Source organism: Elgaria multicarinata, chromosome 6 (genome assembly GCF_023053635.1).
Source record: "Elgaria multicarinata webbii isolate HBS135686 ecotype San Diego chromosome 6, rElgMul1.1.pri, whole genome shotgun sequence".
NCBI lineage: Eukaryota > Metazoa > Chordata > Lepidosauria > Squamata > Anguidae > Elgaria > Elgaria multicarinata.
In genome coordinates, this window is record NC_086176.1 from 8971906 (window position 1) to 8995682 (window position 23777).

General features: G+C 45.6%; 1 protein-coding gene across 2 annotated transcripts; it reads left to right on the forward strand.

Moving 5' to 3' along the window:
- Window positions 1–1696: 1696 nt before the first annotated feature.
- Window positions 1697–23221, forward strand: LPAR5 (lysophosphatidic acid receptor 5). 2 transcript variants are annotated; one of them, XM_063128986.1, is made up of 2 exons: window positions 1697–1809; window positions 21853–23221. In XM_063128986.1, exon 2 carries the CDS (start codon window positions 22093–22095, stop codon window positions 23209–23211), a length of 1119 nt encoding a protein of 372 aa, XP_062985056.1. In that variant the 5' UTR covers window positions 1697–1809; window positions 21853–22092; the 3' UTR covers window positions 23212–23221. The 2 variants fall into 2 exon arrangements, with proteins under 2 accessions (XP_062985056.1, XP_062985057.1); XM_063128987.1 differs by lacking the exon at window positions 1697–1809 and adding an exon at window positions 20413–20498.
- Window positions 23222–23777: the final 556 nt, after the last annotated feature.

Below are 23777 nucleotides of genomic sequence, written 5' to 3' on the forward strand. Positions count from 1 at the left end.
CTGAGAGAATAAAAAGGTCTTCAGCTGGTGATGAAAGCAGTACAGTGTAGGCGCCAGGAGGACCTCTCTGGGGAGCTCATTCCACAACCGGGGTGCCACAGCGGAGAAAGCCCTCCTCCTAGTAGCCACCTGCCTCACTTCCTTTGGCAGGGGCTCACGGAGAAGGGCTCCTGTAGATGACCTTAGGGTCCGGGCAGGTACATATGGGAGGAGGCGTTCCTTCAAATAACCTGGCCCCAAACCGTTTAGGGCTTTAAATGTCAATACCAGCACTTTGAAATACCAGCCTACCACAGTCCATGTTTTATTCACACAAAGCCTTTCCACTGTGCTCTCTCAGGCAGTGGTGGTGCCCTTAACAACTTCCTGGTCCCTCTCAGGAGGCACAACTCACTCAGGCAGAATCAAGCTGTTCTTTCGCATCGTTACCATCCTTTTGGCCTCATAATGCCTCATTCCCTTTTTCTTCAGATCTCAGCATACCTTCCAAGGGTCTCTATTTCTTCAGGGGCACATCTACACGAAGGGTTGGCTCCGGGGTGGCTTTGCAGTAACAGCACGTCATCTACATGATGCAGCCACCATTGCGAAACCACCTTGGGGCAAACCCTGGAAACCCCACTCCAAAAAGTTGGGCATTTACCCTGGCTTTTTGGCAGCGGAGCCCCTGGCGCCCCCTGGTTAGTCTCCATGGGCAGCCCCATGCCTGTAAAAGTTTAAAAAAAAAAAAAAAAAAACACCACGGGGGGAGGAGAGGAATGGGGGCATTCCTCCCCCTTTTAAAAAAGTATTATCTGTATCTGCACAGGTGCGCAGATACAGATAATAAAAATAAAAAGAAAGGGGGGGAACGGAAAACCAGAGGGAGGAGATGTAATTCGGCCAGTCCCTCTCCTCGTGTCCTCCTCTGGCTGCCTCATTCCTCCGACCCGCCATTTTTTATTTTTATTATCTGTATCTGCTTTTTCAGAGGTGGAAAATTCACACTTGTGTTCCTTCCTGTGCAGACGCCGGGAAGGAACGCAAGTGCGGGAGCAAGGCGCCTTGTGGCGCCAAAGCACCACCATAAAGACAGAGGCCAGGGCAGTTCCAACTTTTGGACAGCTTTTAAAGATACTGCTCTTGTGAATTGCTAGAGTTGCTGCCATTTTCACCCCCTCCCAAGGGCTCTAAAAGTTAAAAGTTTCAGAATGGGATAGGAATGTATCTTGTTTTCCTGCTTGTGGGTCTCTGGTCAACAGCTGGTGGACCACTGTGTGAACAAAGTGCTGGACTAGATGGACCCTTGGTCAGGTCCCACACGGCTCTTCTTATGTACTGATGTTTTTGGTGCACATTCATGCAGTTACATGTACAGGAATGCTAAAATACCATGTAGTGTTCAAACTGCCATTTCATATGCTGCAGTTCATTAGATTCATTTTGAATGATTAAATGTGCTATTTTGCTATAGAACAGTCTGTTTCAGAATATCTAAGTACCGCATGGGGACGTGGAAAGATCTCTATGGACAAGGCAACTATCTCTAGCCTCATCACGAGAAATGTTGTGGGGTATATCTCTCTACATGGTATGCTAGCTGATTATGATTATTCTGACATCATAAAAGCCTAGTCCCAAAGACATGTTGGAATCTGCAGTTCCCAACACACCCGGACACACCCCAGTAGTCTGGTTTTACCTGCTGCCAGATCAGGCAAGGAGTTGCGGAAACCTGGGCACTCTTGACGCTTTCCCTAAGGAGTGAAGACCAGACACGGTGTGAGCCTTTCCCCCCCTAGCTACTACACAGCTAAGAGGACATAAGAGGTAGGCAAATCTGAATTTTGAATTCACAGCACAGATAAATAGGCTGACGTTCTCAAGAGTGCCCCATGGCAAAGCTCACAGCCCCAGCAAAGTTTATGGGCCTTGGTTAACTCTCAGCTCCGTAGGGCTCTGAGCAAACCTAATTTAAAATGCCTTCCGTTTTTGAGGGGGGTGTTACTCCTGACGATTGTTAGTGAGTACTATTTTATCCCCAAAGGCCGGGACTTAACTGCTTGTTGACATGTTGCAATGTTTCTTTTAAATATTTCCTTTTGTAAGGCCTCTGGTGGGGTCCTGTAGCTCAGTTCTCTTTTGGCATATGGTATAATTTGTTGGCGGGAGGCAGGACATCCCAAGTTTAAGTCTAGTAAACTTAACTGCATTAATAGAAGTATAGCTTCCAAATCACGTGAGGTACTGGTTCCTCTCTATTCGGCCCCGGGTAGGCCTCATCTAGAGTATTGCGTCCAGTTCTGGGCTCCACAATTCAAGAAGGACGCAGACAAGCTGGAGCGTGTTCAGAGGACGGCAACCAGGATGATCAGGGGTCTGGAAACAAAGCCCTATGAGGAACGACTGAAAGAACTGGGCATGTTTAGCCTGGAGAAGAGAAGATTGAGGGGAGACATGAGAGCACTCTTCAAATACTTAAAAGGTTGTCACACAGAGGAGGGCCAGGATCTCTTCTCGATCCTCCCAGAGTGCAGGACACGGAATAACGGGCTCAAGTTAAAGGAAGCCAGATTCCAGCTGGACATCAGGAAAAACTTCCTGACTGTTAGAGCAGTACGACAATGGAATCAGTTACCTAGGGAGGTTGTGGGCTCTCCCACACTAGAGGCCTTCAAGAGGCAGCTGGACAACCATTTGTCAGGGATGCTTTAGGGTGGATTCCTGCATTCAGCAGGGGGTTGGACTCGATGGCCTTTTAGGCCCCTTCCAACTCTGCTATTCTATGATTCTATGATTCTAGAAGGATATGATAAGAGTTTGTAAAAGTGTGAAAGGTGTGGGGAGTATTTTTTGTCCTTTTCATAATACTAGAACAAGGTCAGCCAACGAAAAATGCCTAGATTCAGGTGAGACAAAAGGAAGGTGTTGTTGTTGTTGTTTACAAAATCCATGTTGAATTAACTTTTGAAATTTACTGCTACAAGACGTGGTGCTGGCCACTAGCTTAGATGGTTTTTTAAAAAAGGATTAGACACATGAATGTTGCATCAATCTGACATGGACTATTACTCATAACAACTAAATGGAACCTCTGTGATCAGAAACAGGATAGCTCTGAATAGCAGTCGTTGGGTGGAGGGAACAAAATTGGGAGGGGGCTCCTGTCCTGTTTGTGGTCTTCCCAGTGGCATCTGGCTATTTTCTCTACTGGGCACTACTAGAAACAGATTGCTGGATGAGATGGACTCTTGGTCAGTTCTAGCAGGGATATTTGTACATTCTTGAGGATTATTGAGATAATGTCTGGGCTTTCAGTCCCTGAAAGGTGCTATATAAATGTAGCAGTAGCATCTGCAGCCACCTTCTATAGCCTGTGTACCTTATGTTTTTGGCCGCTGTTGCTGTCTTGCATGCTTCAGTGGAAAAAGTTTTAAGCTGTTTGTAGCCGTGCCCTGACAGCTTCTCCCCTTGAAGGCCTTTAAAGGTCTGGATTCTTGAAAAGGCAACGCAAGATAGAAGAACAAAGATCCCAGCAACAAGGGAGTTAGCTCAAAAAAGAGAAAGCACTAAAATGAAATTGGATGAGATCACTGGCTGGGATACCTTTGTATCCTCTCAGGATTTATGGATGGCAGGAACATATATATCCCCTGGAGTGTCACCCTTTGAATGAGGAGGTAGCATCAGTAGAACAAGAAACATACAGGGAGTGAGAAAGACAAACAAGAGGAAAGAAAGTCCAATAGGCAAAAGCTTGCAAAAAGAACCACAGTGGGGTGGTTGGGGCGTCTCCCCCAGCTCTCACATTGATAACTTAGGTTATGGGAAGTCCTAACTGACATCTCAAGGGGAGCTTTCCCTGCTGTGAGAGGTTCAGAGGGCAGCCTGAAGTGGAATGAGGTGGTAAAATGGATTGTACCATTTCGGATTGTAGCTGCGGGTGTTACATTTTTGAATGCTTCCCTCCATATGTATTTTTAAAAGAAACCCTCTGTGCAAGTAGAAACCAGCACAGCAGAGAGCATTAGGTTAGAAGCTTGCCCAGATATATTATTTTTTTACTTGCAGAGAATCTTGTGCATACATAGGGATGCATTGAGAAATGCCATTCCCTAACTGCAGACTGAAATACTCTGACATCTGAATGACCACATCAGTTTGGTTCTTCAGCCAGCTGGGGATCCACCTAACAGTAGTACCATAGTAATTGCTCACACTTAACTAGCTTGCTAATCAGAATTTCATGGGGCACTTTGTCAGATGCCTTGCTGGAGTCAAGATATATTATGTCCACAGTATTTCCACAATCTACTAAGGAAGTTACATGATTAAAAATGAAAGAAGAGTAGTCTGGCAGGCCTTTGATCTTGACAAATACATGTTGGTTTCCAGTAGGGCTGTGCAAACCTCGGGCCTCAGATTCGGAGTTCTGAAGCTCTGGCAGCCATTTTATGACAGAACCGCCATTTTCTGTCGGAACCGCCATTTTATTGCACACAGCCCAAGGACTCTGTACTGTTGAAAGGGCCTACAACTCTCATCATGCACTGCTTGGGAGGGATCGACTTACTGAGGCCCAGGAATGGAAGCACTTGTGGCCTTGCCACGCCAAGCAAATACCTGCCCACCTACCATCGCAATCCAGGATGCATCAGTCCCTGGAGGGGTCACTGCACATTCCACAGGTGCCCTGCAGCTGCCTGCTTCACTCAAGAGCCCTTCACTGCTTTATCACTTGTTTAAATCATGGATTGCCTGGGCCACGCAACAGTAAGCAAGTGTACTCCCTACTGCACACTCATTACTTTTGCTTTCAATTAACAATCCAGGAATGCCCAGTTCCTGGGTTGTTATCATGACATCAAAACCCAGAAAATCTGGGTTGTTTAGGGCTTAAACTACCTAGAGTAAACCCAACAACAAACCATGAATTAATTAACCCAGAGTTTCTGGATTCGGATGTCACCAGCTGTTCTTAGATTGTTAATTGCAAGTGGAAGCAAGGAACACATGGGAGAGAGAGTGCTCACTCAGATACCGTCAATTCCTGGGTTAAACCACCCAGGAATTACCATTATGTCCAAACCTGGTCATTGAGCACTTTATAATCTGTTCTAGAATCTTTCCAGATATTGATTTCAGATTGAGTTTTCTATAATTCCCCAATAATTCTATAATTTGCCCTCCTCTGGTATTTCACCTGCTCTTCAGGATTTCTCAAAGATGATAGAGGTTCCAGGAGTCCATCCGCTAGCTCCTTCAACGCCCTAGGATGCAATTCATCTGGACGTGGGGACATGTATTCATTTAAGCTGCTTAGATATTAGGGCTGTGCAAATCCAAGCCTCGGATTTGAATACTCTTATTATGACGGCCATTTTATGACGGATCCGCTATTTTAATGCAGAGCCCTAGGCCTCCATACAGCCTACAACTCCCAGTATGTAGTGCCTGGCAGGGCTGTACTTACCGGCACCCAGGAACAGGACATACGTGTACTCTCCACCGCCATCAACCGCTCCTTTGCGCTATCACCCGCTGCTGGCGAGATTACTGGCTTCTCTGCGAGATTGCCAGCAGCAGCCAATCTTGCGGGAAGAAGCCAGTGATCTCGCAGAGGAGGAGGCTGATCTCGCCAGCAGCAGGTGATGGTGCAGAAGAGTGGGCGATGGCGGCAGAGAGTACACATATGCCCTCTGTTCCTGGGTGCCGGTAAGTACAGCCCTGCCAGGCACTGCATACTGGGAGTTGTAGGTTGTATGGGGGCTAGGGCTCTGCATTAAAATAGTGGATCTGTCATATAATAGCCATCGTAATAAGAGAAATTGAATCCGGGGCTCAGATTTGCACAGCCCTATTAGATATTCCCTGACCACCTCTCTGTTCATCCTAAAGCTGCACTCCTTCCCTTTCAGCCTGATTGTCACATATGCCAGATAGGACACAGATCCTCTTTTGGGAGAAGATTGAGCCGAAAGAGGTGTTGAGTAGTTCCGCCTTTTCTATGTCACCTGTTAGCATTTTGCCTTCTTCACTGAGCAGACGGTCTACCATTACATTCCCCCTCTTTTTACTTTGAACATATTCTAACATATCCCTGCATTGAGCAGGAGGTTGGACTCTATGGCTTTATGGCCCCCTTCCATCTCTACTATTCTATGAGTCACATCCCTTGCCAACCTTTGAGTTTTAGCCTTGCTGACACCATGGGCTGGTTTGCCCGACATAGCTAAATCATTGTGGTTTATTTAACCCATGATGTGTGCCTACTACTAATTGAGGGTACTACTAATTGAATAACCCACAATAGCCGGTTTCACATGACATGGCGCAACCCCTGATCGCCCTGATCAGGGGCTGCATATTCAAAATAGCGGCTGCGGGCACGGCAGCTCATTGTGGGTCAAATAACACACAATGAGCCGGCCATATAGTACAAACAAGGTCCATCTCTGCAATTCTGGGCTATTTGTCTGTATACTTCCTTAGTGCACCCTTATGCACGTCCTTTTTTATTTTCAGATCATCGCTAAGCTTTTTATCTAGCCACACTGACCTCTTCTGTAGTCTTCTATTTTTCCCCTCTTTGGGATTTTCTGGGATTGTGCCTTTAGTGTCTCATTTTTTAGGCACTGCCATCCCTCTTAGACTGCTCTTCCTGTTAGGTTTTGCTACCATGGAATCCTACTTATCATTGCTCTAAGTTTTCTGAAATCACCTTTCCTGAAGTCCAAAGTGCATGTTTGACTACACTCAGCTTTTGTTTTCCTTAAAATCAAGGAGTCAGGCACTATATGGGTCATTTGGCCCCAAAGTTCCTGCTACTTTCATCTCATCAACTAACTCTTCCCTATTGGTCAGGGATGGCAAATCCCCTTCTTCCTTCTTCCACCTTCTGAAGACGAAAAATGTCAGCAAGGCAACTCAGGAATTGGACCAAGGATCCAATCAAATAGGATAGCATATATGCAGCAGGGCAATAATTAGTTCATGGAAAATTAGTTCAGGAAAAGCTGCCTGATTGTTAGAGCAGTACGACAATGGAATCAGTTACCTAGGGAGGTTGTGGGCTCTCCCACACTAGAGGCCTTCAAGAGGCAGCTGGACAACCATCTGTCAGGGATGCTTTAGGGTGGATTCCTGCATTGATCAGGGGGTTGGACTCGATGGCCTTAAAGGCCCCTTCCAACTCTACTATTCTATGATTCTATGAAAAGGTGAAAACCTGGCATGCCTTTCTTCTGCCCCCTGTGTTTGGATTCAGCGTGCTTCCAGACAAAGCTTTTATTGTGCAATAGCAACTGCCTCATTCACCAAATTTTACAATGAGTCCAGACGACAATGTCGTCCACTCATAACCCTCCCATGTTTTCCCATCACTTCTTCAGTCTTTTTTCCCCATTAAGGAATAGCTGTACAATGCCTTTTGATTGTTAGTGCTAGGAGCCCTCTATCTGGAAGCAACCCCTGGCAAAGCATTGATTACTGCCACACACTCTACATGGGGCTGCCTTTGAAGAGGGTTCGCAAACTGCAGCTGGTGCAAAATGTGGTAGCCAGATTGATAACGGGGGTGGGCTGTCTTCACAATGCTGCGTTAGCGCCGCTCTGCCACCAAACCCCGCAGTCTCGCTGGTGCAGTGTGGTGGCATGTTATGCAGACAGAGGGAAGCTTTCCAATAGTCATTAGGCTTGCTGCTCCCGCCCCCTCCCCCTCCCGTGGCTTCCAGCGACCAATGGCAGTTCGCCTTCTGCCTGGGAATGCCCCCCAGAGCAGTGCCTGAGCGAGGACAGATGGGAAGGAGCAGTGCTGACCTCGCTTGGGCAGGAAAAGTCAATGTAAGTCTCTGTCTTTTCTGCTCCGTATCTTCGGCTCTTTGCCCCGAGGTGGCTCCAAATCAGCGACTGCATCATATAACTGACACAGTGCAGATTCAGAGTCACCCCAGGGCAAAGGCAATGTATAGACAGCTCCGGGGACTAGAAAGTCTGAACATATAAGACGGACTCTAGCCTGCATGCACTGGCTGCCTATATGTTTCCGAGCCTGATTTAAGGTGCAGGTTTGAACCTATAAAGCCTAACATGGCTTGGGACTGCAATCCCTGACAGAGCACCTGTCCTGACATGAACCTACCTGTACACCATGCTCAGCATCTAAAGACCTCTTCCAGGTGCTTCCTCTGAGAGAGGATCAGAAGATGGCAACAATAATAATAATAAATCTTAGACATGGGGAATATTCAAACACATTGTTTCTTACCGGTCACTTTGAAGTACTACAGTTTAGGAATTATGAACTGAATTCACTTCAGAATCCAATATAAACTTCTCCTGTTAACCTTCAAAGCTTTTCACGGTCTAGCTCCTTCCTATCTCTCCTCTCTCATCTCACACTATTGCCCCGCTCATGCTCTTCGCTCCTCTGATGCCATGTTTCTCGCCTGCCCAAGGGCCTCTACTTCCCTTGCTCGGCTTCGTCCATTTTCTTCTGCTGCCCCTTACGCCTGGAACGCTCTTCCAGAACATTTGAGAACTACAAGTTCAATCGCAGCTTTTAAAGCTCAACTAAAAACTTTTCTTTTTCCTAAAGCTTTTAAAACTTGATGTTGTGCGGACTTTATACTGTTAGTTTTACCCTACCCTGTGCCTGCTTACCCTACCCTGTGCCTGTTGGCATTCTCTTCCCCTCCTTATTGTTTTACTATGATTTTATTAGATTGTAAGCCTATGCGGCAGGGCCTTGCTATTTACTGTTTTACTCTGTACAGCACCATGTACATTGATGGTGCTATATAAATAAATAATAATAATAATAATAAATGGTGGGACCCCAATTATGGGACGTTACCTGCCCCCCGTCTATACAACAACGGGATTGCTCCTCATGAAATATAAACCCGAATTTTCGTTGATTTGAATCAGAGCGTCGCACTACAGCAGCAACACCAATTTATTTCCTGAATGTATTTATTTTTATACTGAGTTATAAATGCGCACATGCGCATTATCGCATATACGAAGCTACAGAGGAGAGAGGAGCGAAGCTATAAATTTTATATGCGGAGCTCTGCAGATTCATATAATAGACAAACCGGGAGCGGCGGGGGGAAAGGAGCGAGGCAGCAGAACACATCTCCTTCCTCTGGCTGCCTGTTTCCTCCTCTGTTTTTGTGAACCACCCAGAGAGCTTCTGCTATTGGGCGGTATTTGTTGTTTATTCGTTCAGTCATTTCCGACTCTTCGTGACTTCATGGACCAGCCCACGCTAGAGCTTTCTGTTGGCCGCTGCCACCCCCAGCTCCCCCAAGGTCAAGTCTGTCACCTCCAGAATATCATCCATCCATCTTGCCCTTGGTCGGCCCCTCTTCCTTTTGCCTTCCACTTTTCCTAGCATCAGCCTCTTCTCCAGGGTATCCTGTCTTCTCATTATGTGGCCAAAGTACTTCAGTTTTGCCTTTAATACTATTCCCTCAAGTGAGCAGTCTGGCTTTATTTCCTGAAGTATGGACTGGTTTGATCTTCTTGCAGTCCAAGGCACTGTATAGAAATATGATAAATAAAAAAAAGTAAAAAAATGTTTTAAGTTGCTTTCTTTGCGGAGCTCCGCAGAATCAGAGAATTCAAATTAAAACCAGTGCAAAGGAACGAGGCAGCCGATTGGTGGGAAATCGGCCAATCACCTTGTCCAACCCTCAAAGCTCTGCCCACATGTCAAAATGCGATTTCACTCCCCCAAAGACACATACCATAATGTGGTGCAAACTCGGACATGATCTAAAAGTCGCAGTAAATCGCAAATGCAAAGATGCGCATTATCGCGTTAAAAACCTGGCGCTATGGCAAATGGACGGCTGTGTCATGTGTCCTAAAACGCGAATGTGTGCATTTAAGTTGGGATAAACAAGCCGTATAGCCAAGCCCCTGGTGCCAACATTATCTTTTCAACACCTTTTTGAGACACTTTTCTCTTTTCTCAGGTATTTGGCAACATACAGTGAATTTAATCAGGTCCTGAATTTGTCTTTTGGTCATGGTTGATTTCTTAAATTTGTTTAAGATATATGCTGTCTATATATTTACTGTTTGTTTGTTTGTGTGTTTTTATGTAAATGGTTTTTAAACTTTGCATGCCATATTTGTAATGCTTTTTAGTTTTTGTAAATCACCCAGAGAACTTCAGCTATGGAGTGGTATAGAAATGTCAAATAATAATAATAATAATAATAATAATAATAATAATAATAATAGCAACATGTGGTTGCTCAAAAGAAACAAAGAGCGCTGGAGCTGGCTCTTCTGTTACACCTCCCCCACCCCTATCCACCCATCTTTCCCCAGTCTGGTGAAAAGCTGCCTGTTTCATTTTTCCAAAAAGCAGGTAACTGTTTGAAACTCCACGCATGCATGCACGCACGCACGCACGCACACACACAAAACAAAATACCCAATTAAATTACAGGTATTCCACACCTGAAGAATCCTAGACATTGAAAATGTAGGCTGAGAATATGATGTACATTTTGGAAAAGGACATTCTGCAATTATGGGTAAAGATGTAGCCGTGCTAATAGTGATCTCTAAGCATTGGTCCTCATGAAGCCAAAATTTTTGTGAACCGCCCAGAGAGCTTCGACTACTGGGCGGTATAAAAATGTAATAAATAAAAATAAATAAAATAGCACCACCCATGTTCAAGCAGATGGTATTAGTAAGCTCAAGGCAGACCAAAGTTTTGCAAAAATACAAGTGTTTTTTGGGGGGAAAGAAAAAAAAAGCTAAGGGGGCAGAGGGACCAAATGACCTAATGATGACTGAGCATCCCCACGGGGGCCCGGAATGCTGAATGACTGTTTGGTGGTGGTGGTGGTGCAGAAGACAGAAAAGAGAGAGATGAAGTGGAGTATTATGGAGAAGGGCATGGCTGGCTGGAACCCTGAACAGAAGGAGCATTCCGCACTGGATGCAACATTTTATTGCACAGGTCCCATTTGTTACAACAAAAGTGAATAATTCCTTTGACTTGTGGAATCATTCAGTGGGCCGTTTTGATCCCGCTGCTTCTCCTGCACACGCGGCAACATCCGTCTTTATATTAAGTTGGACTTACTGGGGTGTGTTGTGTTGTGCTAGAAGGGGCGGGAGGCAAACAACGTCATGAAAGAGACCCACGAAAATCTGTGAGTGCCCAGTAACAAGCGTGCAATAAAACACTCATCTGATGGAGCCCATGAATGAAACATATAGTGCAAATGTGCTGGGATGACTGGCAAGGATTTGGGCTCTTATTTTTAAATTGCATTAACATTAAATATATTCGGCTACCTGCATTTGGGTACTGACTGTTCTGCATTGTTTCTGCCTCCCCGCTCAGTGTACCTCCTCACTGCCAAAACGTCTGGCTATGAATCTGTTTGCGGGGGCAGCACTAAAAACGCATCTCCACGTACCCTTGCTATTTGAACTTGGTGCATGGACGGCATGGTCAATAAGGTACTCTTGGCAAGGCCGGCCTACTAATATGGAGACAGACGTGGCCTGTTTTGCCAGTTAATTTATCTCCCACCCTTCAAAGAGCTCAGGTTAGCATGCATGATCACCCCACCCACACTTTTCTCCTCGAAGCACCTCTCTGTTCGAGGTCAGGCTGAGAGATAGCCACTGGCTAAGCTTTGTTGATGAGTGGGGGGGTTTGAACCCAGGACTCCATACTCTAACCACTACACCCCATTGGCTCTTCCTCCTACCATTTGGATTTTCTGCCTTAGGCCCCAACATGTATCCTGCTCAGTCTCAGCTGATTGTGACAGGATGAAGGAGGAACGGTGGTTTCTGAGGTATTTCAGGCCCAAAGCGTTTGAGGGTTTGGGGTCAAAAGCGGCAGCTCTTCAGTGTATCTGGAAGATCATCGAGAGCTGAGCCAATGCTAATGTTGCTGGCTTGCTGCAATGTGCTCTATATGGGACACACCCACCCAGCAAACACTCTGCAGGATAATGATTAATTTTTCTGCCTTACTCTGCACTCTGTTGCTCTGTGTAAGGTAGGGTAGATGTCTGCGGAAATGGGAACGAGGTGGGTGGGGGTGGAAAGAGTGAGAAAAGTACCCCCAGCCCACTTCCTTATTTGTCTCATTACTCATAACCAAAACCGTAGCAGCAAGCAAAGGATGTTGCTTCTTCAGTCTTGCTTTTATGGGGCGCCTAGCATGGCTTATCAGCTCTTGAAACCAAAGTTCAGGTCTCGTTGTCAGCGCCAAGTTGCATCACAGAAAGACGGTGAAAAACATGGGGTGGTAGAAAGAACGAAAGCAATATCCCTAAAGGAAAAAAAAATAGAAACCGTCAGGTGCTGTGAATGAAAGCATTAGTCTGGATGGACCTGGGGAAGTCCATAAGGCTGGGAGATCACCTGTTTCACCTGTGCTACTTGCTGCGTTTCATCCGCTGCTGGGTTCTGCTGGTGAGCCAGAATTCCTTCAGTTGCTGTGTACGCAAAGCAGAGGACGCTAGGAGCTGGTAACTCCCCCAAATCTACACAAGGAGAGAGGTAAAGCACATGGAGTGGATGGAGAACGGGTGGATGGTAGCCATAACAAATATTTGGTATCTCAGCAGGGCTGCCAATAGATTAGAAAGGGGTGTGAGTGGGGGAAGAGCTGGCCGGCAACGGCACTAACATTCAGACATTAGGACATGATCATGTTTAACTCCGTAATCCCAAAAGCTGTCATATGCTCGTCACCAGGTGGCCTTAGGCAGCAGGGATGCCATCTTTTTTTCTGGATACTGTTCTTTCACCTTTAAGGGGTCCTTTAAATGAGCGATTTATAGCACACTCGTGGCTGGCCACACACAGAAGATTGGGGGCTGAATTCATGATGTCAACAAATGGGATGTTTCCTGTGGTCCCCTCCCCCACCCCCAAATTCTGTTTTTTTAAAATGATCAGAGATAAGCGGGTATAAGCCCTTAATGGTGTGAAATCAGCAGGGTGTAAACTGGCGTTTCCATATCTGCAATCAGAAGGAGAAGAGTAAAATGTCTCCCTGCAACAAAAGGAGACAGATCCGATCGCCCACCCCACTAAGAGCACCCCTTTTAAGTTCAGTGGGGCTTACTTCCAAATAACATTGCCGAAGGTTGCAGACTTACATGCAAACTTACGTTTACTCAGAAGTAAGTCCCATTGTGTTCAATGGGGCTTACTCCCAAGTAAGTGTGTCTAGGGTTGCAGAATTACAGCACAATTCTATATCTACTCAGAAGTAAATCCTGGCTTTCCTGGGGGCTCAGAAAGACTCCCCACTTTGCACACAGCCAGGGGAGGGAGGGAGGGTGCTCCCTCAACTCAATTAATGTGTCTGCCATATAAAGCAGTGGTTCCCAAAGTGGGCAGTACTGCCCCTTGGGGGGTGGGGTGGGATTGCATAGGGGGGCATTAAGAGGCAAGGGGCGGCAGGAGGGCACTTGAGGTGGCCTTTTCCATACCAGGAGTTTTGGTTACAGAAGGAAAGTTATGATCGCTATCCTGCACTATGGAGAGTGGTTCAGAAGCTCCTGCTTGCATTTCCAACATCCTATTTGGTGGAATGTGGTTTTAGTGTGGTCTGCCTACTTCTCTCCAAGCAAAGAAATCGACTCCAGATTACTAAACGTGGTGGTTTAAGACTCACGTTAAGTGACTTTAAACCAGACATTGGGAAACTGGCATCACTTCATCAAGCCCATCCATCACATTAAGAATTTACAGAATAGTGAGGTACTCTGCCCTAGTTACTAAATGTGATATCTATCTAATATTCTTGCTAAATGACTATCAGACTTTGAAAAGATGGTATCACTGGATCAAGTTCATCAATTAGGTTTAATCGAATAAACTAAAAAAAAGTAATTGGATTTTGAATAAATATTCAATTAATTGTTACTGTTTTGAATTTTATTGTTATTATCTTCCGTAGTGGGTTGTTGAAAACCGCTATTCTGAATAATTATTTTTATAGTGTAGGGTAGGGGGCACTGGGCATGAGTTTGTGGAACCAAGGGGGTGGTGACCTGAAAAAGTTTGGGAACCACTGATATAAAGCATCCTAATACTGTGAAAACTAAAGCGGAAAGCTATGGTAAGGATGCAGGTTTTTGCTGAATGTAGAGGCATTCTCAGTCTTCCGCTATGTTAGGAGATTTAGGGTGCAATCCTGTGGATGTTTAGACAAAAATAAATCCAACATCTCCCCACGCCCCCCCCCCCCATATGTGTAAACATATGTTGGATCACATCCTTATGGATCCCTTGTCTGATATCCAGAGCTGCTTCTATGCTAGACCTTCTCTCTAGAATTGACATCTTTGGTTCACTCACATTTTATGGAGCATCTAGACTACCTTGTTATATTATTGCAGTCCAGTATTTCCTGCCATGTATTTTCAGATTTGATGTGTACTGGTTGTTTTATTTATTTATTTGCAGTAAAATGTAACTACATCACTTATCCTTTCCAAAGTGGACAGGCAAAGTTAGAGATGTGAAGGCTCGGGGAAAAAAACGAGAACATTAGGAAAAAAAGTTTTTCCCCAAAGCCTTGAGTTTTTTTGGTTTTTTCCTGAAAAATTAGGAAAATTGAAAAAAATGAAGAAAGAACGGATTACGGGATGTTTTATTTTAGCATGATGAATAAAATGTTTAAGATTTTATGTTTACTTCTCCAAATGATTTCTAAAACTGTACAGTATCAGAATACAAGCTTCTCCTTTTGACTTTTAAAGCTTGTCGTGGTCAGGCTCCTCCCTATCTCTCGTCTCTTATTTCACCTTACTGTCCTGCTCGCACCCTTCGCTCTCATAACAACATGTCTCTTACTCGCCCAAGAGTTTCTACTTCTCTCGCTCATCTTCGCCCGTTTTCGCCCCCTATGCCTGGAATACTCTTCCAGCGCATCTGCGAACCGCGATGTCGATCACAGTTTTTAAATCTTATTTGAAAACATTTCTTTTCTCAAAAGCTTATAATCTGTAGTGTGAAGATACTAGTTTTTATTATTTGTTTTATTGTCCCCCATGCTGGTAGGCCTTTCCCCTCCCTGTTTGTTTATTACTGTGATTTTAGAATGTAAGCCATATGGCAGGGTGTTTTGTATTCTTTTTTACTTTGTTCTGTACAGCACCATGAAAATTGATGGTGCTTTATTTATTTATTTATTTACTGCATTTCTATACTGCCCAATAGGCGGAGCTCTCTGGGCAGCTCACAAAAATTAAAAACATTCAAAGTATAAAACAACAGTATAAAACCATAATATAAAATACAATATAAAAGCTCAAACAGATAAAAACAGCAGCAATGCAAAATTACAAATTTAAAACACCAGTTAAAATTTATTTATTTAAATTATTATTATTATTATTATTATTATTAATAATAATAATAATAATAATAATAATGCAATTTCTGTGCACGGAGGACAAGCAAGTCCTAGGTTGCAAACTGAGACTACAACTCTCAAATGCAAGAGCAAGATGCATTTCTGCCTCTAGGGGGCAGCACTGCCACTGAAGCAGAGACTGAAACTAATAGTGTTAGCTATAGGTCAGGAAATGAGTATGATTAAATTTCATGCATATTCATTGAATCTTACCCCACCTTTTTTTTCTCAGTTCTTTTTATGGGAATGGGGGCTTTATGTCTTGACACTGGAGGACAAGCGGAGACATAAATAATTTTCTTTGTTACTAATGTTGGTGGTTTCTTCTGTTGTTGTTGTTTTTAATTGTTTTTTGCCTGCTCCTCATAAACTGGCAGAACCAAAGAGGTGTTTCTAACAGTTCAGGAGCTTGTTGCTCCATTTGTTAAGTAAATTTAATTTGTAATAATTGTTTGAATACACTGTACTTTTAATATACCAAATGTAATAATTTTATGCCAAACCAACTTGGACATAGTTACATTTTATTTTCCTAAAGTTAGAAAGTGACTTTCAATCTGTAAAAAGTGCTAATATTGTATTACTTCAATTTTTCTGAAAATTTCCGTTTTTCCCCAAAACCCCCCAGAAAAAAACGGGTTTTTTCCATGGCTTCAAAATTTCTGGAAATGTTATATCTCTAGAAGCCCTGCTGAAGCTTTTCATAGCTCCTGTACCTTTAAATAAACACTTCAGTAGGGTGACCAACTGTCACGATTTCCCTGGATTTGTCCTGTTTTTTGTTCTATCCTGGGTATCAGAGGATTTCCTGTAATTTTCTATAATGTCCTGGAATGGCACACATTCCCCTTTAAGGATGCCATTATCATGGAGGGGGGAGTGTTTTCTGGAGGCGTGTCATTCCCTCCCACTGCTCCAATTGGGGCCTTAAAGGGGAAAACGTGTCATTCCCGGACATTATAGAAAACGCCCTGATTGGAGAAGGGGGGGGAAGGACCCGCTTTCCCCTCCAATTGGGGCCTTCAAGGCCCCGATTGGAGCAAAGGAGGGGAAAGCATGTTTTCTGTGGCCTCCAGAAAGCACATCATTACCCCTTACTATGCTGATGCCAGCTGTGCTTTCCTGCTGCCCCCGCACTGCTCCAATCGGGGCCTTTAAAGCCCCGATTGGAGCAGTAGGAAGGACAGGAATGACACACTTTCCCCCTCCTCCACTCCAATTGGGGACTTTATTTATTTATTTATTTATTACACTTCTATACCGCCCCCATAGCCAGAGCTCTCTGGGCGGTTTACAGAAATTCTAAAATTGAGATAAAAACAAGTATACAAAATTAAAAAGTTTAAAACACAGAACATGCACACATAAAGCATTAAAACCCGTTAAAAAAAACCTAAACATGTGGGTCATTAAGATGTGCTGCCATATGTCTGGGCAAAGAGGAAAGTCTTAACCTGGCACCGGAAAGATAGCATTGGCGCCAGGCAAGCCTCTTCAGGGAGATCGTTCCATAGTCTGGGGGCCACCACTGAAAAGGCCCTGTCCCTCGTTGTCACACTCCGAGCCTCTCTCGGAGTAAGCACCTGGAGGAGGACCTTAGATGTTGAATGTAGTGACCAGGTATATTCACGTCGGGAGAGGCGTTCTGTCAGGTATTGTGGTCCCAAGACGTGTTTTATTTATTTATTTATTTATTTATTTATTTATTTATTACATTTCTATACCGCCCAATAGCCCCATAGCCGGAGCTCTCTACACTATAAAGTGTAAGGCTTTATAGGTCAAAACCAGCACCTTGAATTGGGCTCGGAAACATACAGGCAGCCAGTGCAAGCGGACCAGAGCAGGTGTTATATGGTCGAACCTTCTGGTTCCCGAAATCAATCTGGCTGCTGCATTTTGCACGAGCTGCAGCTTCTGAACCGTCTTCAAAGGCAGCCCTACGTAGAGTGCATTGCAGTAATCTAACTTGGAGGTTACCAGAGCATGGACAACTGAAGCCAGGTTAAACCTTTAAGGTGGCATGGGGGAAAGATGTGCTTTCCGGAGGCCACAGAAAGCCGCTTTCCCGCCCCCCCCCCGCCCCCAAAATATGTTCACCCTACTTCAGTTGCCAGTCCTGGCCCTTGGTATTGCTTTCTGTTGATTATGTCTGGAGATTACTGATAAATTGCCCCTTGAATAGCCTGGGATCCAAAGCAGACAGGTCTAAAGTTCTACGGAGGATTTTCAGAGCTCCTGCACCTTTAAATCAGTGATGGGCACCGTGTCGCCCTCCAGATGTTTTGGCCTACAATTCCCATAATCCATCATGGTTGGCTATGTTGGCTAGGGTTGATGAGAATTTTTGGCCAAAACATCTGGAGGACCACAAATTGCCCACCCCTCGTTTAAATAAACAGTTCTTTTGGCAGGTCCAACTCTTTTTACTGCTTTCTGTTGATCATGTCTTCGTTCATTGGCTAGATGACTCCTGGTCTGATCCAGCGTGGTTCTTCTTGTGCTCTTATGCCTGGAAATTTGTGATAAATTGCCTCATGAATAGCAATGGTAGTGGCGGTGTGTTAATTACTGGTTTTCTTTCTTTCTTTTAAGACGGAAATAACACAATTTCACTATTAAAAATGAAAAGGGAAAAAAGGCTGAATTAAACCCTTCCTGTGGGGCAATTAAGAAAGCCTATCCAAAGGGCAATTCAGCACTAAACCCCCAGTTGTGCACAACAGGACGCAATAGAGAGGGCAGCATCTTCAATTAACACTGGAAAACACTTTTGCTGAACGGGACTTGCTTGTGATCAAATATTATAGAAGAACCTTGGCAGTTCTTCTATAAGAACTGGGCTTGCCAGTTAATTGTGGAACTTCTGTTTTCCTTCTGATACTAACTATGGCAGAGCAAAGCTTCAGCAGGGGTCTGGAGTAGAAGCAATGCCGGTTGTGAGTCACCAAGTGCATCCTTCCAGCCATGCTCTGTAAACTTGAGGGAATCCTCTTTTAAGGTAGATTCCTGCAAATGAGCAGGGGGTGGACTAGATGGCCTTGTAGGCCCCTTCCAACTCTACGATTCTATGATTCTTTACGTGCCGCACAGGGGATCCCTCCCTTGCCTCAGGATCTCGTCCTACCCTTTAGGCCTGGTTTTTCCACTGTCTCGGACTGAGCCCGAGACCGTGGAATGTGTAGCTGGGGACCACGGTTTGTCCTGGCCCCTTGCAATTCCTCGCAAGGAGCTGGGACCCACGCACGGGGCGCAGTGCTCCTCGGGAGTGCTGCGCCCATCGGGGCTGGGGTGGGGGGAACAGGGAAAGTAATTTTTTTTAAAAAAATAATCACTTACCATTTGCGCACGAGCATTCGTGTGCTGCTGGCTCCTTAACCGTTTCAAAATGGCAGGCGCAACACCTCTCCATTGGAGGTCATTGCGCGCCACGTGTGAACTGAGAGGGAGATCTCGCGATGAAAAAATCATGAGATCTTCAACCTTCCGTCCCGCTAGACTGCTAAGGCCTTTGTCTCTCCACTGAAATTGCAGGCTCCGATAGCTACTATATGTGGGTGAGCTTGTATCAGCTGAAATGTCTCCTGTATATCATCTAATTTTACCCTGAGAAAAAGGCTAGAGTGAGACATGTCTTGAACTGTTGGTACTTTGAACTGAAAGCAGCCCTTGGTTATGATGTTAGATTAGGTTGCAGATCAGAGACATCACTCTAACCTTGAATCACTGGAGTGCAAGTGCTATTTGCCTGGCACTGACACGGCTCCAATTTAATTTCATACCAGAAGTGTCCATCAAGACTGCATTGGGTCTGGAAACCTTTGGTTCAACTTGCCCGTCTTCCTTCAAATACAGTCATTACCGCTCCCAGGCTGCCTGGGAAGAAGGGTTTATTATTAGAATCATAGAATAGCAAAGTTGGAAGGGGCCTACAAGGCCATCGAGTCCAACCCCCTGCTCAATGCAGGAATCCACCCTAAAGCATCCCTGACAGATGGTTGTCCAGCTACGTCTTGAAGGCCTCTACTGTGGGAGAGCCCACAACCTCCCTAGGTAACTGATTCCATTGTCGCACTGCTCTAATAGTCAGGAAGTTTTTCCTGATGTCCAGCTGGAAGCTGGCTTCCTTTAACTTTATTCCGTGTCCTGCCCTCTGGGAGGATCGAGAAGAGATCCTGGCCCTCCTCTGTGTGACAACCTTTCAAATCTTTGAAGAGTGCTATCATGTCTCCCCTCAATCTTCTCTTCTCCAGGCTCAACATGCCCAGTTCTTTCAGTCTCTCTTCACAGGGCTTTGTTTCCAGACCCCCCAATCATCCTGGTTGCCCTCCTCTGAACACGCTCCAGCTTCTCTGCATCCTTCTTGAATTGTGGAGCCCAGAACTGGGCACAATCCTTTGCCTGTTTAGACAGGGTGGGGGGAACTCTCCAACTCCCACGATTCCCCTTTACTAACAGCCATTGCTGATACTGTTGTAACTTTTTAAAACATTTTATTCATTTTTCAATGTGTAAAGACGTGCTTAAAGTGGGGACATATACGATCACAGAAACTACATTCATAACTAGGGCCTCTGTGAAGGCAGGACACGGAATAATGGGCTCAAGTTACAGGAAGCCAGATTCCAGCTGGACATCAGGAAAAACTTCCTGACTGTTAGAGCAGTACGATAATGGAACCCGTTCCCTAGGGAGGTTGTGGGCTCTCCCACACTAGAGGCCTTCAAGAGGCAGCTGGACAACCATCTGTCAGGGATGCTTTAGGGTGGATTCCTGCATTGAGCAGGGGGTTGGACTCGATGGCCTTGTAGGCCCCTTCCAACTCTACTATTCTATGATTCTATTTTCAAGCCCTTACATCTTGATTGCCTCAGTCATTAAGGAAGCACACCGTGTTTTCTTTTTAAAAATAAGCTTTCTTCACAGTATATAAATCTTTTCATACAGGAATAAAAGACCAAACAACAACAAACAGGAAATGGTATGAAAAAGAAGATGAATAAACACTCCCGGGCACCCTCCCCTGGAGTCTAGAAGCATCAACTCTTTCATTATTTTCTGCTATGCATGTGAAGAAACAGAAGCTACTTCACAAGTAGGTTGTCCCTTTGTGAATTCTTAATGTGTCTCTCTTTATATCCTGCCAAATCAACTTTTGATAGTGAATAATGGTAAAAGGAACAACATCCAGTAATTTAAGGCCACACCATGTTAAAGGGAAGCATCCAGCCTATACATAGCAAGGGGGGGGGGGAAGGAAAGGAAGCTCTCGTGCAAGCACTTGAGTCATTGCTGACTCCTAGAGGGCGCCTGCTTTCGCTGACATTTTCTTGGCAGACTGTATAGCGGGGTGGTTTGCCATTGCCTTCCCCAGTCGCAGTTACTTTTCCCCCAGCTAGCTTGGTACTCATTTTACCGACCTCGGAAGGATGGAAGGCTGAGTCGACCTGAGCCGGCTGCCTGAGAACCAGCTTCCACAGGGATCGAACTCAGGCCGTGGGGAGAGTTTCGGCTACAGTAACTGCCGCTTACCACTCTGTGCCACACGAGGCTCATACATAGCAAGACAGGAGACAAAAGCCAGGATAACTATTGGCATTAGTCCCACTATCAGCCTTCATAGGTTATAAAATCTCTTTTAAAAAGAATGGCGTTGCCAGTTACCTAAAGGGCCTCAAAGAATTGACTACAAAGGTTAGGAGTTCCACAGGTAGGAAGTCAGAACTGAAAAAACATTACCTAGAATTTTAGTGGCTTCCTTGCTTCAACAAAAGTTTAATTTGGCAGAAGAGATGTACTGATGTTGCTCCGATTGAAAAGTTTGGGGTAAGTCCCCGACTTTTTCCATCCACAGCTTCGCGGGAACACCCTGCTGCACCTGCGTCGTATAACTGACGCAGCGCAGATCCGCACCCACCACAAGGCTTTCCCTGAATACAGACAGCCCGCTGGAGAGGCAACAAGGGAAACCATTCCCACCCCGAGTTTCAAAAGACACGTTTACCTGCATTGTTGATATTGCTGGGCAAAACCTCTTAGGGGACATTTTGGATCAGAGAAATGGGAGGCAGGGAGAGAGCTAACCACCCTCCCAGGCTGCTTCTCTGTTCAGATCCACTACTGCTGAAAACTATATTCTTTTTTAATGTTGCCAACACCATTTGCATGTAATGTGTAGTGAGTTCCCAAATGAGCAGAGAAATACAGGGAAATCTGAAGAAACACACGTTTTTCTGACTATTTAGCAACTAACATACTCTGCTGCCTTTGACATCTGTTTCCTATCTGCTGCCTTTTCCTTCCTCCCGCCAGCCACACATCTTTCTGCCACCCACCCACCCACCCACCCAGCCACTCCTTCCTCCCTCCGATTGCATTTCTCTGTCAATTGTATTTCTCAATTGTCTTTGCTCCATTTAGAAAATGGCCTTTCTAATTTTCCTCCACAGACGTTCAAATGCACGCCTCCTATGGCTTCTAAGGCCTGGAGGTTCACATAGAAATGCTGGGACAACCATCTAGCGGTGGCTGAACTACGAAGTGAATTCAGCAGCAAAGCGATGAGCATCGGCTTGAGTTCTATGCGGTCAGCCTGGCCCTTCTCCTTGAGGGAGAGATGTTCTCCTGTTTTCTCTGTTTCTCTCAGCATCCTGGACAGCATTACTGAAGCCCTCTGGTGATTCACAGGTATGTCAGGTACCAATGTTACACTGGCATTGTGCAAGGATCACAGTGCCAATCACCGACTGCACCTCGTGGGGTACAGCCTAATCTTCACAGCAGGCTTGCTACTCAACGTTGCCGCAATCTGGATCTTCCTGTACTACCTGAAACTCAAGTCCGTGGTGAGCATCTACATGTTAAATTTGGCCGTGAGCGACCTCCTCTTCACAATATCGTTGCCCTTCCGAATTTACTACTATTCCATGGGGGAATGGCCCTTTGGGACCTTTCTTTGCCAGGTCTCTGGCTCTGTCTTCCAAATAAATATGTACGGTAGCTGCCTCTTCCTAATGTGTATCAACCTGGATCGCTTTGTCGCTATTGTCTACCCACTACGCTGCCGCCACCTCCGGCGCCCCAAGGTGGCTCGGCTGCTCTGCCTCGTGGTCTGGGTGCTGATCTTTGTTGGCTCTGTTCCAGTGGCTGGTGTCCACAAAACAACTTCTTGTACCAAACAAAGTCAGAACATCACTCTGTGTTTCGAAAGCTTCAGCGACGGCCTATGGCAGAAAGGGCTCTTCCCCCTGGTCATTCTAGCGGAGATCCTTGGCTTTCTCCTGCCTCTGACCTCCGTGACATACTGCTCATTCCGAATTTTTCAGAAACTGTGCCAGGCTGCTGGGGCGCACAGCATGCGCCAACAGAAGACAATCCGTATGCTTGTGGTCAACCTGGTCATCTTTATCATCTGCTTTGTACCTTACAACATCATTCTGGCTGCATATGGCATGATAAAGGCCCATGTGATCCAGACTACGCCACCCATGCAGGATTCAATGCGCCAGGCCCTTGTTGTCACTGTGCTGTTGGCCAGTATGAACTGCACTCTGGACCCCCTGATCTACTACTTCAACACAGAGGGTTTCCGAAATACTTTAAAGAAGCTGAGAAAGGGTCAAACTTGGGACTCTGAAATGGGAACACTTCAGACTCGCGTGATAGGAGGCAAGGCCTACCAGGCGCCACGGGCTAAGCCAGGCGCCAAACAGTTCCCGGCTCAGAACTTGATCCTCCCCTGTGAGGGTTTGCCATTTGCTCCCCCTAAGATATTTTTGAACAGTCCTATTGAAGACTCTGAAATATAAGAATGGATGGTCTATCCCAGGGGACCGGTTTCGTGGAAGACAATTTTTCCACGGACCGGGGGGGGATTTGAGGGGAGGGTTTTGGGAAGCCCCCCCACCCCCCACTCCAGCGTCCTGGCTTCGTTTTGGCTGGGTGGGCGCCCAGCCGAAGCGAAGCCAGGACCCTGGGGCGGGCGGCTTCGGAACGGCGCACCTGGAAGTCACTCTCCCAGAGCGGCTTCCGGCCAGGCGTGCCGTTCTGAAGCCACCCCACCCCACCCCAGCATCCTGGCTTCGCTTCAGCTGGGCAGGCAAGATGGCGCCCCACGCCCAGGTATGCTGGGGTGGGGTGTGTGAAAGCAGCTCACCTGCGTTCCTAACAGGCCACGGACCAGTACCGGTCCATGGCCCGCGGGTTGGGGACCCCTGGTCTATCAGAGTAGTGACTTTGGGAGCTACTTGATAATCCAGAAAGAATTTCTGAATAGTAAACAGAGAGGAAATGTGATGAAACAAAAGTATAAAGTCCCTTAGAGCAAAGCAACGTGAGAGTGATTCCATACTTTTGAAAACAGTTTCAAACATTA

What these genes read in the sequence shown, in the direction of transcription:
- LPAR5 (XM_063128986.1), top strand. Translation starts at nt 22,093, where the DNA reads ATGTCAGGTACCAATGTTACACTGGCATTGTGCAAGGATCACAGTGCC.